Below are 19102 nucleotides of genomic sequence, written 5' to 3' on the forward strand. Positions count from 1 at the left end.
CAAGGTTAAAATGAAGTTTATTATTTTTTTGATTTTTTTTTTTTTAAATAAAACTGTTGGTGAAACAGCTATTTTCTCCCCATGGCAGAGTGACCCCTGAAAGATGCACTAACCCCTTCTTAAGGCCTTAACAAGATTTTTTTGTACTTTTTTCTTTTTTTAAAACTCAGATATTTAAAAATTAAACAATTTACAAGCAAAACAAAATGATACAACATAAAGAACCACATGGAATGGGGCCGCTCAGCTGGCGGGTTCCCTTTTCCTTATAAAAACAAAAGCAAAAGAAGAGGTTAGCGGGGCGTTGCCAGCGGCCTAGGCCGCACAGATGGCGCCCCGCACCCCTCCATGTCACCCCCTCCATGTCAGCTCCTGCAGCTCGGCGTCCCGTCCTGTCCGTCCTGGGGGTCCGGGCACAGCTGCCCGGAAGGTGCCCGGAGGCTGCGCCTGCCATGTGCGCGTTGCGGGGCACTCGGAGTTCTCACGGCCAGTGACCCAGAACACAGCTGTGACCTCGGGGCACCTGCCGATTTCACCCCCCAAAAAGATAAAAATTTTAAAAATAAATAAATAGTGTTTCTGGAAATGAAAAAAATTGATTTTTGTGTTTAGACATCATTTTCCCACTCCTGAAAACATGGCCCATCCCTATTCCCTACCCCCTAAACCTTCCCACTTTTGAGACAAATTAATGACCAAGGATGGTTTTGGTGTGGTTTGTCTCTTCCAATCCTGGGTCTAGAGCTCTCCCAACTGGTGTGAGACAGGCTGAAGGTCAAGGTCACACCCCGCCCTTCGTGAGATGAGTTTGTTCAGTTCAATTCCACATTTAAATTTCACTGTTATTGGAACAAATTTGGAGTTCTTTCACTAGATAATTTTAAAATAGAATCAAAAGGGATAGCGCACCTTTCATTTAAACAAAGTCTTTCCAGACTAAAAATAGATTTATATATATATTTTTTATCCCTCCCTTTTAATCCCCCCCTTTCCCATCTCCCTCCCCCTCCCTCCCCCCATATTGTCACTATGGAGATTGTGTCCATGGAAACAGCCATTCCAACTTCGGGGCTCGGGGCTCTCTTTCCCTTGGCGTCACTGGTTGGAGTGTGATGTAAGAACTGGGAAGGAAGTGCTGGCGTGGCGGGCGGGGTGGGGCAGGGCTGCACGGGGGACCATTTCCATTCGATCGCGAGGGTCCACCACCTTCTCATCTCCACAGTCTCACCTGGAAGAGAGAACGGACACTGGGTGCCGGGAACCTCCCGCTCCAGCAGCGAACAGCCCCTGCTCGGCAGTGGTGCTGGGACGGGGCTTTCTGCAGGGTCCAGCGGCAGACCCCGGAAATGTGCGGACAGGGGAGACACCCAAGACCAGAGTGGCACCGCTGTGTGGCTCTGGGCCTAGAACTGGGTTACAGGCAGCAGTGACCTGGCCAGCTGTCTTGGGTCGGGACTGAGTGCCTCTCACAGTGTTTCTACCTCCCTAGTGCGTGGGAGGAAGAAACCAAGCCTTGGGGAGACTCCCTGACCCTCCAAGGTGGGGCTGCCTTGGAGGGGGGCCCTGCTTGGGACCCCAGCAGCACTTGGGCGGTATGGAGCAGTCCTCACAGAGGTGGCTGAACTCTTTCCACCTTAAGAGCACTCTTCCTGCGAGCCCCCCAGGCACCCCTGCCACCAGCAGCTCCTCTTTTGGCACAGGCTCCGGGATTCGGGAAGATCCCACAACCCAGGCGGGGCAGGTGGGCTTGGACCGAGGTCTTCCTCAGAACGCTTCATGGGTCATTACATGTGCAAAGGTCTCCGGGGGACACAGCTGTTTCCAAGGCATTCAGTTCAGAAAAATTAACTGGAAACCAAGCGCCTCACTTGTTTCCCACCAGTTACAGCGTTCCCGGAATCTGGGCGCTGTGGGGCTCACCTTGCTTCCTCCTCAAACCTCTCTGGGGTCCTCCTCCAACAGCGAGCATCAGGGAGACCCAGGTGTCACTGTCCCTTTTCTGTTTCCATAAAACTTACTAACATGTGGGATAGTTAAAAAGCATGAGCTAAGAACACTCTGTCTAAGAGCACACGTGTCTGCCCGGCCCTTGCCGAAGAGAGACTGACCGCTTGGCAGAAAACACGGACAATCAGGAAGACCCTCTGCAAGGACAGTAGGACACGACCAAGGCCAGCAAAAAGCAAACCCCGGGACTGCTGCCAGGCCAGCGGCTGGGCCATCCTGCCATCCTCAGGGTGCCCAGGGTGGTTTCCCTGGTTCTGAAAGTGTCACTGGGCCCTGGAGGCCACCCCAGCCCCCGTGGCCCCTGCCTCCTACTGTCCACTCCGCGGCTTCACACTGGTTTACCGAGGCTGCCAGCACAGGCCGGAGCAGCAGCTTTCTCTCAGAACTCCTAGGAGCCAAGGCCCACTGTAAACGCAGTGACAAAGGCAGAACTAATGGGGTGCCTCTGGCAGAGACCAGAGGGGCTAAATCTTGCTGGTGATGTGGGTTACAGGGAAGAGTGGACAGAGGACAGGGCAGGGCTTGCCCTCCCCATCTTGGGCCTGTACCCCCATCCTGCTAATTACTCTGAACAGGAGGCCCCCGCCTCAGCGGCCAGGGTCTGCCTGGCTGGGGTCTGTGGGCTGCTGACTGTGGGCCCCTCCTGTGGCACCACAGGGGTGTGTGGTGGTCCAGGCAGCTGCTATTCTCAGCACTGCCTGCCTTGGGCTCTAGCTTCCAGTCCTTCCAAAAAGGGCCTTTCCCCATGTCTGACAGTAGATTGGCCAAAGGATAAGACACCTTGAAGGTAGTGGGACCCCAACTTCTCAGAGGTACGTCTAAAAAACCATTCCTTCAGTTGGGAGAAAAGGAAGAAAATGTGTTAGGCACCTACTGTGTGCCACGTACTGTGGATTCTAGGAGCTTCACTGATGTTACTTCACAGTAACACTGAGAGGCCTGTTTTGCAGATGACAGAGCTGAAGCTGAGGGAGGGGTCACATGTAGCCCAAGGCCAGCAGCTGGTCAGAGGTGAGACTGGGGCTCACATCCAGTAAAGCTCTTCTGACCGGGGCCCCAGGGAGCAGGCATGGTGCCGCACCTCTGAGCTGCGGATTTGCAGTGCTCCCTGTAAGAAGGCACCTAGATGTCAGGCTGCCGGCACCAGGACTCCACCTGGGCCAAAGCCTCCCGACACTGTGCTCCACACTCCTTCTTGCTCTCCCTCAGCATCGCCTCTGTGGCTGAACCTGTGTCTGGTGGGGCCCAAGGCTGGCCTTTGATCCCTGACCCCTACTTGGCTGGGGGGCTCTCCATGTCCCTGAGACAGACTCGCAGTGCTGCCTGTGGGGTGGGGGCCTCACTAGGGGTCCGTCTGGTCATGGGCACAGCCAGGGTGAGGGAGCGCTTCTCCTCTCCGGGTGCATGTTCTCCTCTAGCACAGACGCACAGCACCACTGTGCCCCTGCTCTGGGCTCGGGCCCAACGGGCAGGACAGACATGGCCCCTGACCTCATGGAGCGAACCTGCTAGTGGAGATGCAGATGACAGGTACCCAAGTTATTCGTAACTGCAGCGATGCTAGGAAGGCTACAGAGTAGGGTTGGAGGTGGACAGACAGGGACATGGAAGGGAAGGCCTATGTGAGGAAGTGACACTGACGCTGGGACCCAGAGATACGCCAAGTGCCCCGGGCCCAGGGAATGACCAGTGTAAAGGCCCAGAGGGAGGGGCTGAAGGACGCTGGGAGCCTTGCGGAGATGTCCATAGGCCTTTGGAGGCACAGTTAGGAGTTTGGATTTAATTCTCAATGTGACGGAGGTTCTAAAGCAGAGAAGTGTGTGCGCGTGCGCTAAGGGTTCAGGCGGAGCAGAGCAGCAGCAAGGCGGGGGTGGGAGTGGCAGCGTGGGTCTGGGCAGCCGGTGGGGTGGTAGAGAGAAAGGGGCTGGGTCAAGTTCCTTGGAGGTGTGATCCCAGGACTTTCCCTGGACCAGCCTGGGGGAAGGGGGGCTCCAGGGCAGGGCACTTGCTCACACAGGCACGGGCACTGCAGCCTCTCCAGTGTAACACTCTCACCACAGAGCTCTCGGAGAGGCCCATTCCAGGGCAGGGGGGCTGCTGGGTGCAGGCGCCATCCCCCTGCTCAGGACAAAGGAGCAGCGAATGGAGGTGACTGCTTCCTAACCACTGGGTCGGGGGGCCTGATGGGCGGGGGGGGGGGGGGGCTTCTTTTTCACCAGGGGACAAGAGAGGAAGATAGTATGGGTGGTGGGGGAGGGGGGTGTCCATCGTCAAAGCCCTGCTACCAGCCACATGGAGCCAGCAAGACAGCCTGGACACAAGCAAAGGGCAGGCAGCCACAGACCTGCCACTGGAGGCTGCCCTGGTGAGGGACAAAGCCAGGGACCTCACATGCTAGTGGGGGTGGGGGGTGGGGGATTGGAACTCGCATCTGTACCCTGCACCCCAGGCATCTCTGCTGGACAGGGCAGCCGGCAGTCGCAGGGACCACTCTGCAGTTTCAGTCCTTCCAGCTCCTGCCATGCACAGCAGACTAGCAGGCTGTTAGCCTGTGCCCAGGACTTGCTGACTCCCCACCCCAGGCCATGCTGTGCTGGGCAAGGCAGAGATGTTTCCTAACTAATTTTCACAAGGCTGGCCACTGTTATTTCTCTGTTTACAGAAGAAGAAAAGCACAGAGACATTAGGTGGCCTGACCTGGTTGCAGAGCACTTTCCACACCACACCAGGAAGCAGGCTCACATGTATATCCAAACTCCCTTCCTGCCTTGTTAGGACACCCAAAGAGGGTGGCTCTCCATCCCTAGGACAGACCCTGAGATGAATGCCTTTCAGGTAGGGTGTGTGTCACCCCTGACCTCTGGGGCTTCCACACAACCTACAGAGGGCTGATGGTACTGCCTGGCCCTTAAGGACAGCAACTGCTCTCAACGTGACTGCTCAAGCGAGAAACCAGGCCACGGAGGGACTGTGTGGAGAACATTTCAGGTGGACAAGAAGCACGTGCCTCCAGGAGGTGGACAGTCTGACCTCATGCTGATGGGCCAGGCCACTGTCTCATTCAGCACTTTGGTTTCTGATAGTTAAACCGGAATAATAATGCCAACCTTCCGAAGAATGAATGATGCAGCTTACTGTCCCACTCCGGAGCGCAGGGCTCTCTCAGCTGGCAGGGGCCAAGAGTGGGTAGAGGGGAAGGAGACGATGAACAAAGTCAGAATCCCCAAGAGGGCTGCGCCTGCCAGGCCCGGGGCCCGGACTTCCTCTTTTCCTCAAACACAGGCTGGAATTGCAGGACAAAAACAAAAGACACCAAACAAAAATGGTTCTTTCCCCACCAGGGTTCTCCAGGACACTGAGGAATACCCGTCAGGGCCCTTCCAGAACATGGCTCTGGGCCAGGCTGAGGAATCAACAGGAAGCTGGCAGACCCTGCCCAGGCCCAGTGACACAACGCAAGCCCCGGCACACTCAGAAGGCCCAGGAGAGAAGTTCCTGGGGGCCACCGGGCTGTGGCCTTGCCCTGGGGGCTGCTCGGGGGGAAGGAGCGCGGGGCTCAGTGGGTCTGGCAGGTGCTGGCTGCTCGGTGCCACCGCTGCTGCTGTCCCCAGGGCGCCGTCTGCCCCTCTGGGTCCTGTGACCAAACCCACCTGTTCTGCACTGTCCCCTCCATCCCAGCCCCGTTCCCGGAGGAGGAAGGGAGAAAAGCACAGCAGCAAAACCCTCACTTGAAACTCGTGAGGGACGCACTGAGCCCCCAGTGGCCCCAGAACCAACCCTGGGAACAGAGGGTCCTTCTCTGGGAGTCGGAGCCAGAGCCCACCTGAGCAACAGATGACTTCTCAGAGGGGACACAGCCACATTCTGTGATGAATCCTCTGCTCCTCAAATTACGGTCAGGTATTCCAGAGAAAGGTGGACCCCCCACCCCCGCCATTCGTAACAAAGGGGAGGGAACATTCCACAGAGGCTCATCAGGGCCACGGAGCTGCCTGGGGGCCAGGCCGCACACACCTGCGTGTGGCTCCCAGAGGCACTGCCTTTCAAGAGGGATAATCCCATAATGGACACTTCCCAGACAAGGCGCGCCACCCCACCTGCAGAAGCAACTGCCCTGGCTGACGTTCCGACTCCCCTTGTCCGGCTGTGTGTGGGCTCCCCTCCCTGTGTCCCTCAGTGACTTGAGGGCAGGGAGGGGAAGAAGCGGCGGGGGCAGGTCGGGGGGCAGTGGGGACCTGCCGCTTCTGAGCCGATGGTCCTATAATCCGTTCTCACAGACGCGCTGCCAGCCCTGACCATGAGCTCACAGGCAGTCTCAAAAAGCACGACTCAATCCCTTGAGATTTTTAAGAGTAGAAGTAAATCAGATGCTTAAGTCTACTAAATATTTGAGGGGATTTTCCTTCCCTTTGTACTTCTGTTAAAAGGAATCCTTCAAAGTACTGGGAAAAAAGATTTCAAATAACAAAACTTGGGGAATGTTTTGTTTTTCAAAGGAAAAACCCACCAAAAGCTTTATGGATATGGAGCCCATCAGAGCAGAGACCCCTGGCTAGAAGCCTTCTGAGATGGGGAAGGAGCAGGGCTACCGCACGCGCCCCAGTCGCAAGGGCCTGTCCCGGAAGCCGGCTGCATTCTGCCTTTGGAACACCACACACAGGCTGAATCTCAGGGACGGTCACATGGAACCCCAGTGGACAACGGGATGGTTTTCAAGCCCCATGCCACCTTCCCACAGATACTCTGGGGGAGCCAAGCAACAAACGGAAGCACAGTTTCTCCACCTGGTGTTGGCGGTCCACACAATTAAACGCGGGGGTGCAGCCTGGCCTGGGCGAGCAGGAGGGGGCAGGGCGGTGCCCACTCACCTGTGCCTGCTGTGCTCTCCATTCCCACGAGCACACTGCCCCCCTCACCCCCGCTCCGACTGCTCTGTGCTGAGGCTGCCTTTCGCTGTCTTGTTCTGCAAGGGCGGGAGGGGGCACGGGAGGGGAGGCTGCCGCCGGCCACGCCCCGGAGACAGAAGGGGGACAGGCGGAGGGGGGCGGAACATGGAGAAGGAGAGAAAAAGCAGAGTCAGTATCGGAGGACAAACAGGAGATGTTCAGGTGGGGTGTTCCGAGGCAAACGTGACCATTGAAAAAGAGAAGTTTTAAAAATAAAAACATGTAAATTAGGTAAAAATAGAATACTGTAAAAGCTTATGATCCACCTCTGAAAGACATTGTAAAGAAAAACCTAAGTATCTGTCAGAAGTGTTCTGAGGGCAGACCTGTCAGGCCGGCCTCTTTCTAGTACTTTCTGGCCCTCCTTGGAGACCGAGGACAGTGATGGCCAGTGACCACCAGGTGTCAGTGTGACCCCAGCCAGAGGAGGGGCAGCTCCGCGGGACATTCCCGGCCTTGTCGGGGGCGCCTTCGGGTCCGCTCCCTCCCCGCACGCGTGGTCTCTCAGAAACCGACCTTCGCCCCGTATCTGCCAGCCTTTCCTAACGGGGCGCCCACGACACCACCCGCGAATCATCTGGGTGACGAGGCAGCAGCCCAGGGCGGAAGGAGACCCGGAGGGGAGGCCTTCCCCGCAGCCCTGCAGCTGACAACTAGGGCCGGGAAGACGCCTCTGCTTCCCACAAGGCCCGACAACCCACCTTCCCTCGCGCCCGCCTGAGACCTGGGGCGCCATTCAACCGAAGCAGAAACCAGCCCTTCCACCGAGCCTGCGCTCCCCATTTCTCTATCCAACAGAACGGCCTCCCTCCCCGGCCCTCCGGCCCTCGGCCCCGCACGCCTGGCCCGCGCCTCAGGCCTCCCTCCACCCGCCCGGGCCAGGCGCAGGCTCTGTGGGTCTGGTCTTCGGCGCCCGCTGCCAGCCTGCTGCGCGCACGGGTGCTCCGGGACCCCGACTCACCTTGTGCTTGGGGCACCTCACCGAGAAGTTCTCCTCACGCAGCGAACAATCTGCAAGACAAGCAGGGGTGTCAGCGGCGGGGGGCGGGGGCGCAGGGCGCGGCCCAGGTGGCGGGAGTGCTGTGGCCTGCAGGGTCAGCCACGGAGGCCGGCGGTCTGCCTGCCTGGGTCCCCTTTCTGAAGAAGAAAACCTTAGAAACCATGGTATCAACATGATGGAGTATCAGCCACTTAAAAATCAATTCAAACGACAGAATGACATGGGAAATACTCATGACATGGAACTGCTTGAAAAACGAGGATACGTAAATGTATAAATACAATCCTAATTTTATCAAATGTTTTATATGCATAAAAAGGGGGCAAAGGAAATCCACCAGAGTATAACAGAGGTTCTCTTTGGGTAGTAAATTACAAGTGGTTTTAATTTAATTTTTTCTGTATTTCCACAGTCATACAGTATTTTGATAATCAGAAAGCTTCCAAAAAAGGTTATTTAAAAATCCTTGATTGTAGACTTAGCCCGGTCCACAGGCCCCAGCCAACGCTTCCTCATACAAAACACTCTAAATCTGGAGGCATCTTTTCTCCTCTGTCAAGAGCCCACATGTCAGGGACAGAAAGGAGGCCGCGCCTGAGAGCCTTCACCCCACAGCCCATGGAGACATGGAGGAAGCTCCCGACACAAGCTACATAAGCCACGCTAAATGCTTCAGAGGAAAGTGAAACCCCATGAGGGGGCTATTAATCCTTGGAGGGAAATGATTCATTCCAACTTTTAACATGGTGACAGCATCCTCCATGACAGCCAGGACAGGCAGCCGCCACCAGGTGAGCTGAGCTCTGTGGCACAGGGTAGCATGTGGAGCAGGGCGAGGAAGTCTAATTAATAAGTTCACTCTACACACCACAGCTCACGGAGACTGACAGCCAGGTCACTGGTGCACGATGCGGTGGCAGAGTGTTAATAAATATTGATCACACATTCTCAGAGAGCTCCCAGGCACCACAGGGGGAGGCAGCCTTGTTAAATGTGCAGTTTAAGTCAGGTTTAAACTGAAGTCCAGATTAACAGCCTGGGTACCCACAGATTTTAAGTGAAATAGTAATAAACAAGGGAACAAACACAAATGAAAACTCTGAGGTAATCTGGATCCTAAACAAATCAAAACAGGCCCTTTCATAACTGGGCTAAGCCTGTACCATCACTACCTCCCCTCTGGAGTCCCAGAACATCCAAGAGTGGGCCACCAGCCTTTTCTGCCCCCAGGGCAAGCTGCAGGGCACAGGGGCACAACATGCCCTGCAAACCTCTGCACCCCTCTGCCCACAAGCAAATAGCATGGCAGTAAATGAAATGTATTAGTTTAAGACCCAGAAGTACGTGGCGTGACCAGGGCTCCGGCTGCTCCAATCTGCCAGAGAGCTTATGAACAGCAGGAGACAGACAACTGGAGCTCAGGAAAGCACTTGCTCCTCAACTGGGCTTTGGTGGCACTGCCTGCTGGCAGAGTCTTAAGTTTGGGTCAAAGAGAAATAGCACAGTCCTTGTGGGGTTCTGCCACCCTTATGCCACAGAATTTACAGAAATGACGAGGGGACCGTGTTAGTAAGAAAAGTTGCCACCAGAAAGGCAAAGGTGGCTCACTTCCCCTTAGAGCCATAGAACAGTCACCAGCTGTGAAGGACAATTAGTAAAATACATCTGATATTAGGATACATGTCCCTTCTAAGTTTAAAAGCAGAGAAGAAATAAAACAGTGTAAGTATACACTAATGGCAACTTATAACTAAGCCAAGTGCTTCTGGAAACAGAGGTTTCCTAAACAGATCTGCCAGAGACAATGTCCACCTTTGGCAAGGCCGCCCACGCAGGGACACCGCAGGCAAGCGTTCTCATCTGTTCTCTGATAGCCACAGGCCACCGGGAACTGCAATTCATGTTTCTGGCATGTGTGAGAGCCACAGCTAGAGCGCTCAGCCACCTGGAAGGGCACGGAGACCCTCCGTGGCTGCCTGGAACCAGTTCCTGCTGAGGGAGAGCAGAGAAGCACAGTAAAACCTCTTCTGAGGTCTCCGTGCCGGCGCCTGGCCCTACACAGCCTGCCAGCAGTCTCTCAATTTGTTTTAAGCCCCTGGCAATATCCTACACTGCCCCGAGGGCCTGGCCAGCACTTCCACACAGTGAAGTCCGAGTAAATGGCTCACTGGATTGTCACACAGGTTGGAAAAGCCTCACAAGGTGGTCGACAAGATGGTTTCCAGACACTGATGGCAGCCCTGGGAAAAGTACTACACTTTCATTTCTCTCTTTCAGCGTAAAGGCAGTGTGGACTTTGCCAAGCTCCTTGTAACAAGCTATTCGGAGCTCCAGATACCCATATGCATGGCACATACCCAGACTAAGGCTGGTGAGCTTGAGGACGGAGAAAATGAGAGGGGAGGTCTAGTGTCCTTTGGATCCTCCAGGCCCCAGGCAGTGTCTCCAGTTCACCCACAATCGACCTCAGAGATAGCTACTCCTTACGTTGGTGAGATTCAGGCTGGGACAAGGAGCCTGGCAGGCGTGAGAGGGCCTGCCTCACTGGGGGACAGTCTTGGGTGAGGCAGGCTTGAGCCCCTGGGCCTAAGGAGGGGGGTAACAGGGCAGGAGCAAGGCCCTAGAACGCCTTCTGGAGTGCAGAGGGCCACCTCCCCGCGCAGGGGCCAGACCCCAGCCCCTTCATAATGACCCAGACTGGGCTCTGAGCCCACTACTGCACAGTCAGTCTGGGGCAGGGACCGCTGTTTGAAATGGTGGCCATGGAAAGTGAACTCCCAGCTGCGTTTCTTCAGGAGGGTAAAGAAAAAGCCCCTTAGGCAAGTTCCTTTACGCACAGTGGAATTACTAATGAGCACCACAGCTCTTTTTTCCTGCAGTCCTGATTGTTGTGGCTCACTGCATTAAGCACATTAAATCTTTTTTTTTTTCAGCACCAGTGCTTATTTTCTTATTACTCCTTTCCACCTGGAACCAAATCCTTTGCTTATGACACAACCAGTAGCATGGAAGAGCTGACCGTGATGTCACAGTGTAGGGTCAACATCAGGTAGGAGGGAAGACGCAGGGGTCAGAGGTCCTCCTGCAACAGACTGTCTCCAGGAAGACATCGCAGTGATAAAAGTTTCCCCCAGACATGAAGAGCTCTGTGAGTGTTTGGGCGGTGACAGTGAGGCAGAGATGGAAGTGTTAAACTGTTCCTTATTCCATATCCAGATGCGGGACTATCAAATCCAGGGACTTATTTTTATGGTAATTAGAAAGTCAATCAGTGAATACCTTTCCTGAATATAAAGATTCATCACATATTTTAGAACAGAATTCCTGAGAAAAGCAAATGGGGTAAACACAATAATCCATCCCCACAGAGCAGTGCAGGTGTCTGGGTCATCAAAAAGACCAATAAATACCAAAGACCCAGTCACCCTGTGAAGCTGCTTCCTGGGCCCAGCTCTCCACACAAAGCAGGAGAATGTACAGCAGCAGGGGCTGCACAGCTAGAAGGCAGAGGCCCACTGACCCACCAGCCTGCCTCTCGCTGGGTACTTGGCCACAAACTTCTGCTGGAGACATTACCAACCACCTGGGCAGGCCACATGTGACAGTCTCAAACAGAGAGTGACAACTATAGGTGACTTACTAATCCCTGCTTTCCTGCGGGTGGTGCAGGGCGGCGACTGGGTAAGCTTGCACGGAGAAGAGGAGAGGAAAGCACCTGGCCTGAAGGCCCCCAACAATACTGCCTGAGCTCCATCTAGGTGGTACTCGGCCTGTACTGTCCAGCCGCTAGCCACATGTGGCCAAGCAAATTTAAGTTAAAATAGAATATATCCAGTCTCGCATTCCCACTAGCCACACTTCAAGTGCTGAATAGTCCTGCATGGCTTGCAGCTGCCATGCTGGCCAATGCAGATCTAGAACATGTCCATCGTTGTAGAAAGTTGTATTGAGCAGCACTGCTTAAGTCCTCGAGAAACCGTACCAGGAGGCCGGCTGAGGGCCTGGTCCCTGACTCGGCTGGTGCCGCAGCGTGCAGACAAGCAGTGCACCCATGGGGCATTGAGGCTACCTGCCTGCCGCTCAGAATTTCTTCAACAGAGAGCCTCAATGCAGACCACTTCTCACCCAGCTCCCTATCGGGAGTTCCATTCTCCATGTGGAACTTAAACAACTGCTAAAAACTTAATACTGAAAATCTTCATTTAAAAACCATGAAGCTTAAACTGAAGAGAGAAAATAAAACATTCTGATGTAACTAGAGGCAACATCATGAAAATGAAAAGAGGCACCCGTTGGCTCTTGAGAGGATTTAATGGCTGTACTATCTATGGAATACGCCACAGCATGACGCAGGGTGCAATACAGCTTAGACTCAATACCGAAACACTGAGGGGAAGAAAGAACGGAAGAGACAGACTAAAACCCAGACTCCCTGAACTGACTCTTCAAAGGCCCTTCTTACTCCACACACATCCCTCTGGCCACCAGCTGCCCCTCTGTGTGGGCAAACACGCACTGTTATGAGACTCTTAACTTTGGCAGAAACATTATTTTTCTGTCCTTTTCTTGTTCTTTTTAGCTGCTCCTCCTATGGGGACTTGGAAAGAAAAGAAGAGGGAAGGGGCAGAAAGAACAATGGGAAGGTGTGCAAGGCAGGGGCGTGCTGAAGTGGCCCTTACAAGTGCTCACACAGCAGCCTGTGCTATCCGACCCCACGTGCTTTATGCCTTTGTACCGGCTTCCCTGTCAGGTCAGCCTCACCCTTCCCCTTCTCTCCCAACACCAGATCACACCCAGCCTCCCAGGAATGGCAGCTGCCTCCACGGAAAGTTATGCCTCCTGCTCAGAACTTAGGAAGCACTGAGAGACGACAAGCACCATGCCACCTGCACTCCTATTTATCTTTCCATTTTCTTCTCCCTCCATCCTGACCACAAGCAGTATGGGGGCTGGCTAGGTGATGGTCTTAGACACATCTAGTGCTCAAAAATGACTGGTGAAAACATTCACTTGAAGAGACAATAGTCTACAGGGAGAAAGAGGATTTTCCCAGCTGGTGAAGTTGAGTCAAAACTCATCTTTGCATCACTCATTGGATGGCACTTCTCTAACAAAAGGTTTCCTTTCTTTCAACAGTTATCACGCGCTGTGCAACACTGTTCTTGATCATCAACAGATGTGGAAAAGATGTCTGACAAAATGCAACACCCCTTCATGATAAAAACACTCAACTAGGAACAGAAGGGAACCTCCTCAGCTACATTAAGAACATCTATGAAGAACCTATAGTTACCATCATATTTAGTAGGCCAGAAACAAGACAAGGATGTCAGCTCTTGCCACTGCTATCCAACATTATACTAGAAGTTCCAGCTAGAGCAATTAGGCAAGAAAAAGAAAAAAGGCATATAACTGGAAAGGAAGAAGTAAAACTACTTGCAGATGACAGACCTTATATACAGAAATGATTTTTGCTGTTCCGGGTCCTTTGCTGTTACATATGAATTTTAGGAGCACCTTGTCCATATTTGTAAAAAAAAAAATAGCCATTGAAATTCTGATAGGGAATTCATTGAATCTGCAGATCAAATTAGGGAGCTTTGCCATCTTAACAAGAATATGTTTTCTAATCCATGATCAAGGGATATCTTTCCATTTATTTCAGTCTTTAATTTCTTTCAACAGTGTTTTATAGTATTCAGAATGTAAGTTTTTCACTTACTTAATTAAATTTATTCCTAAGTATTTTATGTTCAGTGTGACTATAAATGGAATTATTTGCCTGATTTAATTTTCCTTGTAAGTATACAGAAACATGATTCATTTTGTATATTGACCTTACATCCTAAAACTTGGCTCAGCTTATTGATTAGTTTTAATTATTTTTCACACCAAACATAATAAAATACTTAAGAGTAAATTTAAGTAAGTGCAAAACTTACATTCTGGAAACTACAGATGACTGGTAAAAGAAATTAAAGACTGAAATAAATGGAAAGATATCCCTTGATCATGGATTAGAAGACATACTCTTGTTAAGATGACAAAACTCCCCAATTTGATCTACAGATTCAATGAATTCCCTATCAGAATTTCAATGGCTATTTTTTTTTTTTTACAAATATGGACAAGGTGCTCCTAAAATTCATATGTAACAGCAAAGGACCCAGAATAGTCAAAAACAATCTTATAAAAAAAGGGAACAAAATCAGAGGACTCACATTTCCCAATTTCAAGATCTACTACAAAGCTACAGTAATCAGAAAAGTATGGTACTAGATGGAGTCCAGAAATAAGCCCATACATGTATGGTCAACAGGTTTTTAACAAAGGTGCCAAGATCACTCAATGTCTTTTACATAAAAAAGTCTTTTATATAAACGGTGCTGGGACAACTGGAATCCATATGCAAAGGAAAGAAATGAATTTCTACTTCACCATAAAAGTTAACTCAAAATGGATCAAAGACCTGTGTAAGATGTAAGGACTAAACTGTAAAACTCAAGAGAAAACATGGGCATGTATCTTTGTGATTCTGGATTAGGTGACAGTTTCTTAGATAAAAGAAAACACAACAAGCCATAAAAAGCACAAGCAATGAAAGAAAAAAATAGCTGAACTGGACTTCATCAAATATGCTAAACATCATTATCCATCAGGGAAATGGAAATCCAAGTCACAATGAGATAATGCTTCATACCCACTGGGATGGTTACAGTAAAAAAGACAGATAATAGCAGATAACAAATGTCAGAGACGATACGGAAAAACCAGAACCCTCATATACTGCTGGAGGGATATAAGATGGTTTAGCCTCTTTGGAAAATACGCTAGCAGTTCCTCAGAAGATTAAACATAGAGTTACTCTATGACCCAGTAATTCCACTCCAAGGTTTATTCCCAAAAGAACTGAAAAGAAGAAAAAGTCTACACAAAGACTTACATGTGAATGTTCATAGCAAGATTATTTGTAATAATACAAAAGTGGAAAACAACCTAAACGTGCATTAACTGAATAATAAATAAATTAATGGTAATAATAAATTATGGTATAGCCTTACAATAAAACATTGCTTAGCAGTAAGAATGAAGTACTGATAAACACTACTTGGATGAACCTGAAAAACATGCTAACTGAAAGAAGCCAGACACAAAGAGAACATATTGTATGATTCTACCACTTATATGAAATGTCCAGAATAGGCAAACCCATAGCAACAGAAAAGTAGATTAGTGGTTGCCAGGGGCTGGCAAGGATTGGGGGTGGGGGTGGGGGTGGGGGTGGGGGTGGAGGGTGGGGAGAGTCATCGCTAATGCGTAGGAGTTTATGAGGTGACGAAATGTCCTAAAAGTTATGATGATGATGGTCGCACAACTCGTGAATATACTAAAACCCACTGAACTGTACACTTAGTGAATTGTGTATGAATTATATGAATAAAACTATTTTTTAAAAATATTACCCTATTTCACTCCTAATTATCCTCTCTGCATTCCTTTAGCATTTACAAACAGAAAGGGCTCAGAAGAGACAAAATGAACTATAAGGAAGGGAAAGAAGGCAGAGAATCAAAGCACATATCCTATGCTTTGGATGCTCTGGACAAGGTGTGCAGCCCCGTCTTACCTGCGTCGGTGGCACATGGGTAATGGTAGCGGAAGGAGCAGCCTTTGTTGTAGCAGCCCAAGGTGGCGCCTGCCTCCTGGCAGTGGGAACATTTCTGAAAGGGAAGAATTCAGACAGGTCAGCATCCCAGGTCGCCTTTCTCCTCCAGGCCTTCCCTAGACCCTGTCGGTCAGACCCCAGGCCGTCTCTGTAGTTGCAGGGGTCTGCAGCAGCTGGATGGGCTGGTAAACTTCTAACCGCTAGCCATTCACTGCCCACACCCCGGAAGGGATTTAACAGTAATGTTTCAGTCCAGGCCTCACAAATGTTCACAAATCAATCAAGCAGAACAACACAGGGGTGAGGGTGGGGCACCCAGTCCTGCCCCTGGGGCTCCCCCTGCCGCCCACCCTCATGCTTGCCGGTCCTTTCCTCATTCTCACTGCTGTCTTGAACTGCCTACAGATCTTGCCTGTTTGCTTCTGCTGTGAAAGTCTGGGGTAGGAGGAGAGGGTAAGATAGTAGAGTTATATATAAACCTTTTGGAATTAAGAGTGGAATCTGGTTTCTAGTTCTTATATTTGGTAAGATTTTATTTTTATTCTACTTATCCCAAATGCCCAATACAAGTATATTTCCCTTTTCAGAATACATGGGCTCCTGTGTGCAAATGGTATTTTTATACAAAAATCCTATTTTAAATGCACTAGGAAACCTGCCATGAATTTCTGGCTAAGTGACACATTATTCTGTAATTGAGATGCTCCTCCTTATATGGTCAGGTTTTCTACAAGTGGGGCACATCTCCTATCATCCCACTAATGTGGCTGCTGTGAGTGCTCAGTCCTGTTGGCATAACAGATGTGTCCTATCAATGATAATATTTGTAAAATTCAACTACACTGGCCGCACTGAGGAAGAACACAGACCCATGGCGGCTGGGGCACAGCTAGACAAGGCTGCCTGGGAGATGCAGACACTTCCTCCTGGCTCCCCCCTTTCCTGGTACCAAGTGTGATGGGCACCCTTCTCCCTCGTTTCCCTGGAGGGCAGCCCATCAGAGTCAGTGTGGCTTGCAGGCCTGCAGCCACCAGGACAGCACCACAGAGCAAACACCTCCAACCCAAGGTGGAAGGAGCAAGAGCAGGGTGACAGGGCACTGAGACAGTCATGCCATGGCGGACACTGGTGGTGAGACTACACTGGCTCCAGCAACGGCACAGCCCAGGTGCTCTCCACATGTCAGGCATTGTTGTCTGTAACCGACGTGGTCCAGCGGGGTCCGTTCTTGGGGCTACCCTGCAGCATCTCACTCTACAGACAGGGTGCCTGAAGCCTGGAGGGGGAAGTAACCTGCTCCAGTCAGAGCTGACCCAGGCTGCCCACCCCTGACATCCTCCAGAGACAAACGGGGCAGCAGCAGAGCTGTTACATCGAGTCTCTAGGAGCTCTGCCTTCCTCTCAGAAGACCTATGTCCTGCTGGGCCCTGATGATCAGTCAACATTTACCATGTGCTCTCATACCCTTGCCAAGAAGAAAAAGATTACTTGGCCTAGAGTAAACCAAGGACGATTGGCAGCCTTTTGTGTAGCCCTAGACTTTGTCTACTTTTGTCAGTGCCACAGAGCACCTTCCGAACAAAGGTCTCAGCATTAACCGGAGGGGATGATTGTGGCTGATTTGTCAATGGCCTGCCCACACCTACTCCTGCTATACCCCTTCTTAATAAAAAAGAGGAGGAGCTCTGAATAGCCAGCTATTCTGAGGGCTTGTGCTCCAGGCCCTCCCCACCCTGTGTGTTTGGCAGGGACGGGAGGGTGCAGGAGTACATTTCAATTAGTTTGACCTCATTCAGGAATGGGAGTGTCATCTCTTTGGTCTCTGTGAGGATGGGATGATGAGATCTGTCACAACCACCTTACCACAAGCGGACAGCTCTAAAGACAAAACCCAGCCCATTATGGACAGCAGAGTGACAGAATGGAGAGATCCTCTGTAACACTCTGAGCACTAAATTAACCAGCCCCAGGACCACCCCATCTCCAGACTTAAGGGGGATGGACACGTTTTTAAAAAAATCACTTTTTATTTTGTAACTTGCAGTCAAAATATCCTAATAAAGGAAGGGACCTAGTATTTCAGGCACTGCTGTGTGAGGTATCAAGTGTGTGGGCTCTGGAACCTAATTAACTCCCTGTTAAGTGAGTCAATCTCTGTGTGTTCTTGGCCAAATCCTTAACCTTTGTTTCCTCAACCTGTAAACACGGACCTAATAATGCTATCTACCTCACAGAGATGTTGTGGGCTTAAATGCGTTAATCCAGGCTTGGAACTGTGGCTGGCTCAAAGGTGCTCAGTCAATGTGACCCAAGATGACCATGTGCCAAACACATGGTAGATGTTCTACAGAGACTACCTGTGAAAACAACCAGCAGAGCAGGCCTTGTCAGCACCCCAATTTACAGACAGGAAAGAGAAGTGATCAGGCTTGGATTTGAACAATGTCCCTTTCCTTCCCACCTCAACACATGTCCCTCTGTCCCCTGCAGGGCTTCTTAAGGCTCTCTGCCCTGAGCCAGGACACAGACTACAGGTGCCATCTTTTTCTTAATGAAAGCAAACTCATCTCTTGCACCAGGAATGTGTCTCCTCAGCTGCTGGACAACTGCAACAGCAAAATCTGTCAGATGTAACAATTCTGAAACTCTGAAGTCCACTGAAGACTTGCAACTTTAGGGGAGAGCTGGATGGTAAACTGCAGTCATTTTGGTCAATTTCAGCTTTCAGCACAGCAGCAGCTGCCCATCTCCCACCTCAGCTACATGGCACACAGCACACAGCTGTGCATGTGCTCATGCAGCAGCCTGCACGGGCAAAAGGTACCCTGTCCTCCAAGTGTTGGGAACCTCTGCTCTAATTGCTGGTTGCTGTTTCTGATCATGGAGATGGAGAGAAAGAGAAGAGGCAGGGAGCTGTTGGTACAAGCCTCTCCCCTCAGGCTGAAGTTATTTCCAGGGGATTTAAATGGCTGGCACCTTTCCTATCCCCTTCATATTTTGCTCTTTCCTCTTTTGGGAGCCAGACACTAGAGACTAGAACATTCAAAACTACTACATATATGGGGAAATTCAGCAAGTGGCCATGCATTCCTAAGGAAAGACTCAGAAAAGACCTAAGACCTTACATTTACACCTCAGGCTGGTCCTAGGCACAGAGATGGCCTGCAACAATCAAAATAACAATCCTGGGGAAGGGGGAGAATCTGATTTCCAGAGTTATCACATTATAAGATTGAAATATCCCATGTTTAATGAAACACACACAATGTATTCAAAGAAGCAGGAAATATGGCCTCAAAGGAAAAAAATTAATTCACAGAAACTGTCCCTGAAAAAGACCTAATGCTAGAAAGACTAGACAAAGACTTTAAGAGCACTGTCGTAAAGATGCTCAAAAACTAAAGGGAGATGTGGAGAAAGCCAAAAAACAACAGGTGGGCAAGTGAAAATAACAACCAAGGTTCAGAAAACCTAAAAGAAACT

General features: G+C 50.8%; 1 protein-coding gene across 5 annotated transcripts in view; it reads right to left on the reverse strand.

The window, feature by feature from the left end:
* The window catches only part of TCF20 (transcription factor 20), a 178714-nt gene continuing 159612 nt past the window's right edge, over positions 1-19102 (reverse strand). For 4 of the 5 annotated variants that reach the window (XM_073213967.1, XM_073213965.1, XM_037006851.2 and 1 more), the window contains 4 exons: positions 15581-15674; positions 7915-7964; positions 6876-7003; positions 1-1228 (listed from right to left, as the gene is read on the reverse strand). In XM_073213967.1, the coding sequence (XP_073070068.1) occupies positions 6920-7003; positions 7915-7964; positions 15581-15674 (228 nt within the window). In that variant the 3' untranslated portion in view covers positions 1-1228; positions 6876-6919. The remainder of the gene's footprint in view (positions 1229-6875; positions 7004-7914; positions 7965-15580; positions 15675-19102) is intronic. The other variant, XM_073213966.1, reaches the window with a different exon arrangement.

Source organism: Manis javanica, chromosome 10 (genome assembly GCF_040802235.1).
Source record: "Manis javanica isolate MJ-LG chromosome 10, MJ_LKY, whole genome shotgun sequence".
NCBI lineage: Eukaryota > Metazoa > Chordata > Mammalia > Pholidota > Manidae > Manis > Manis javanica.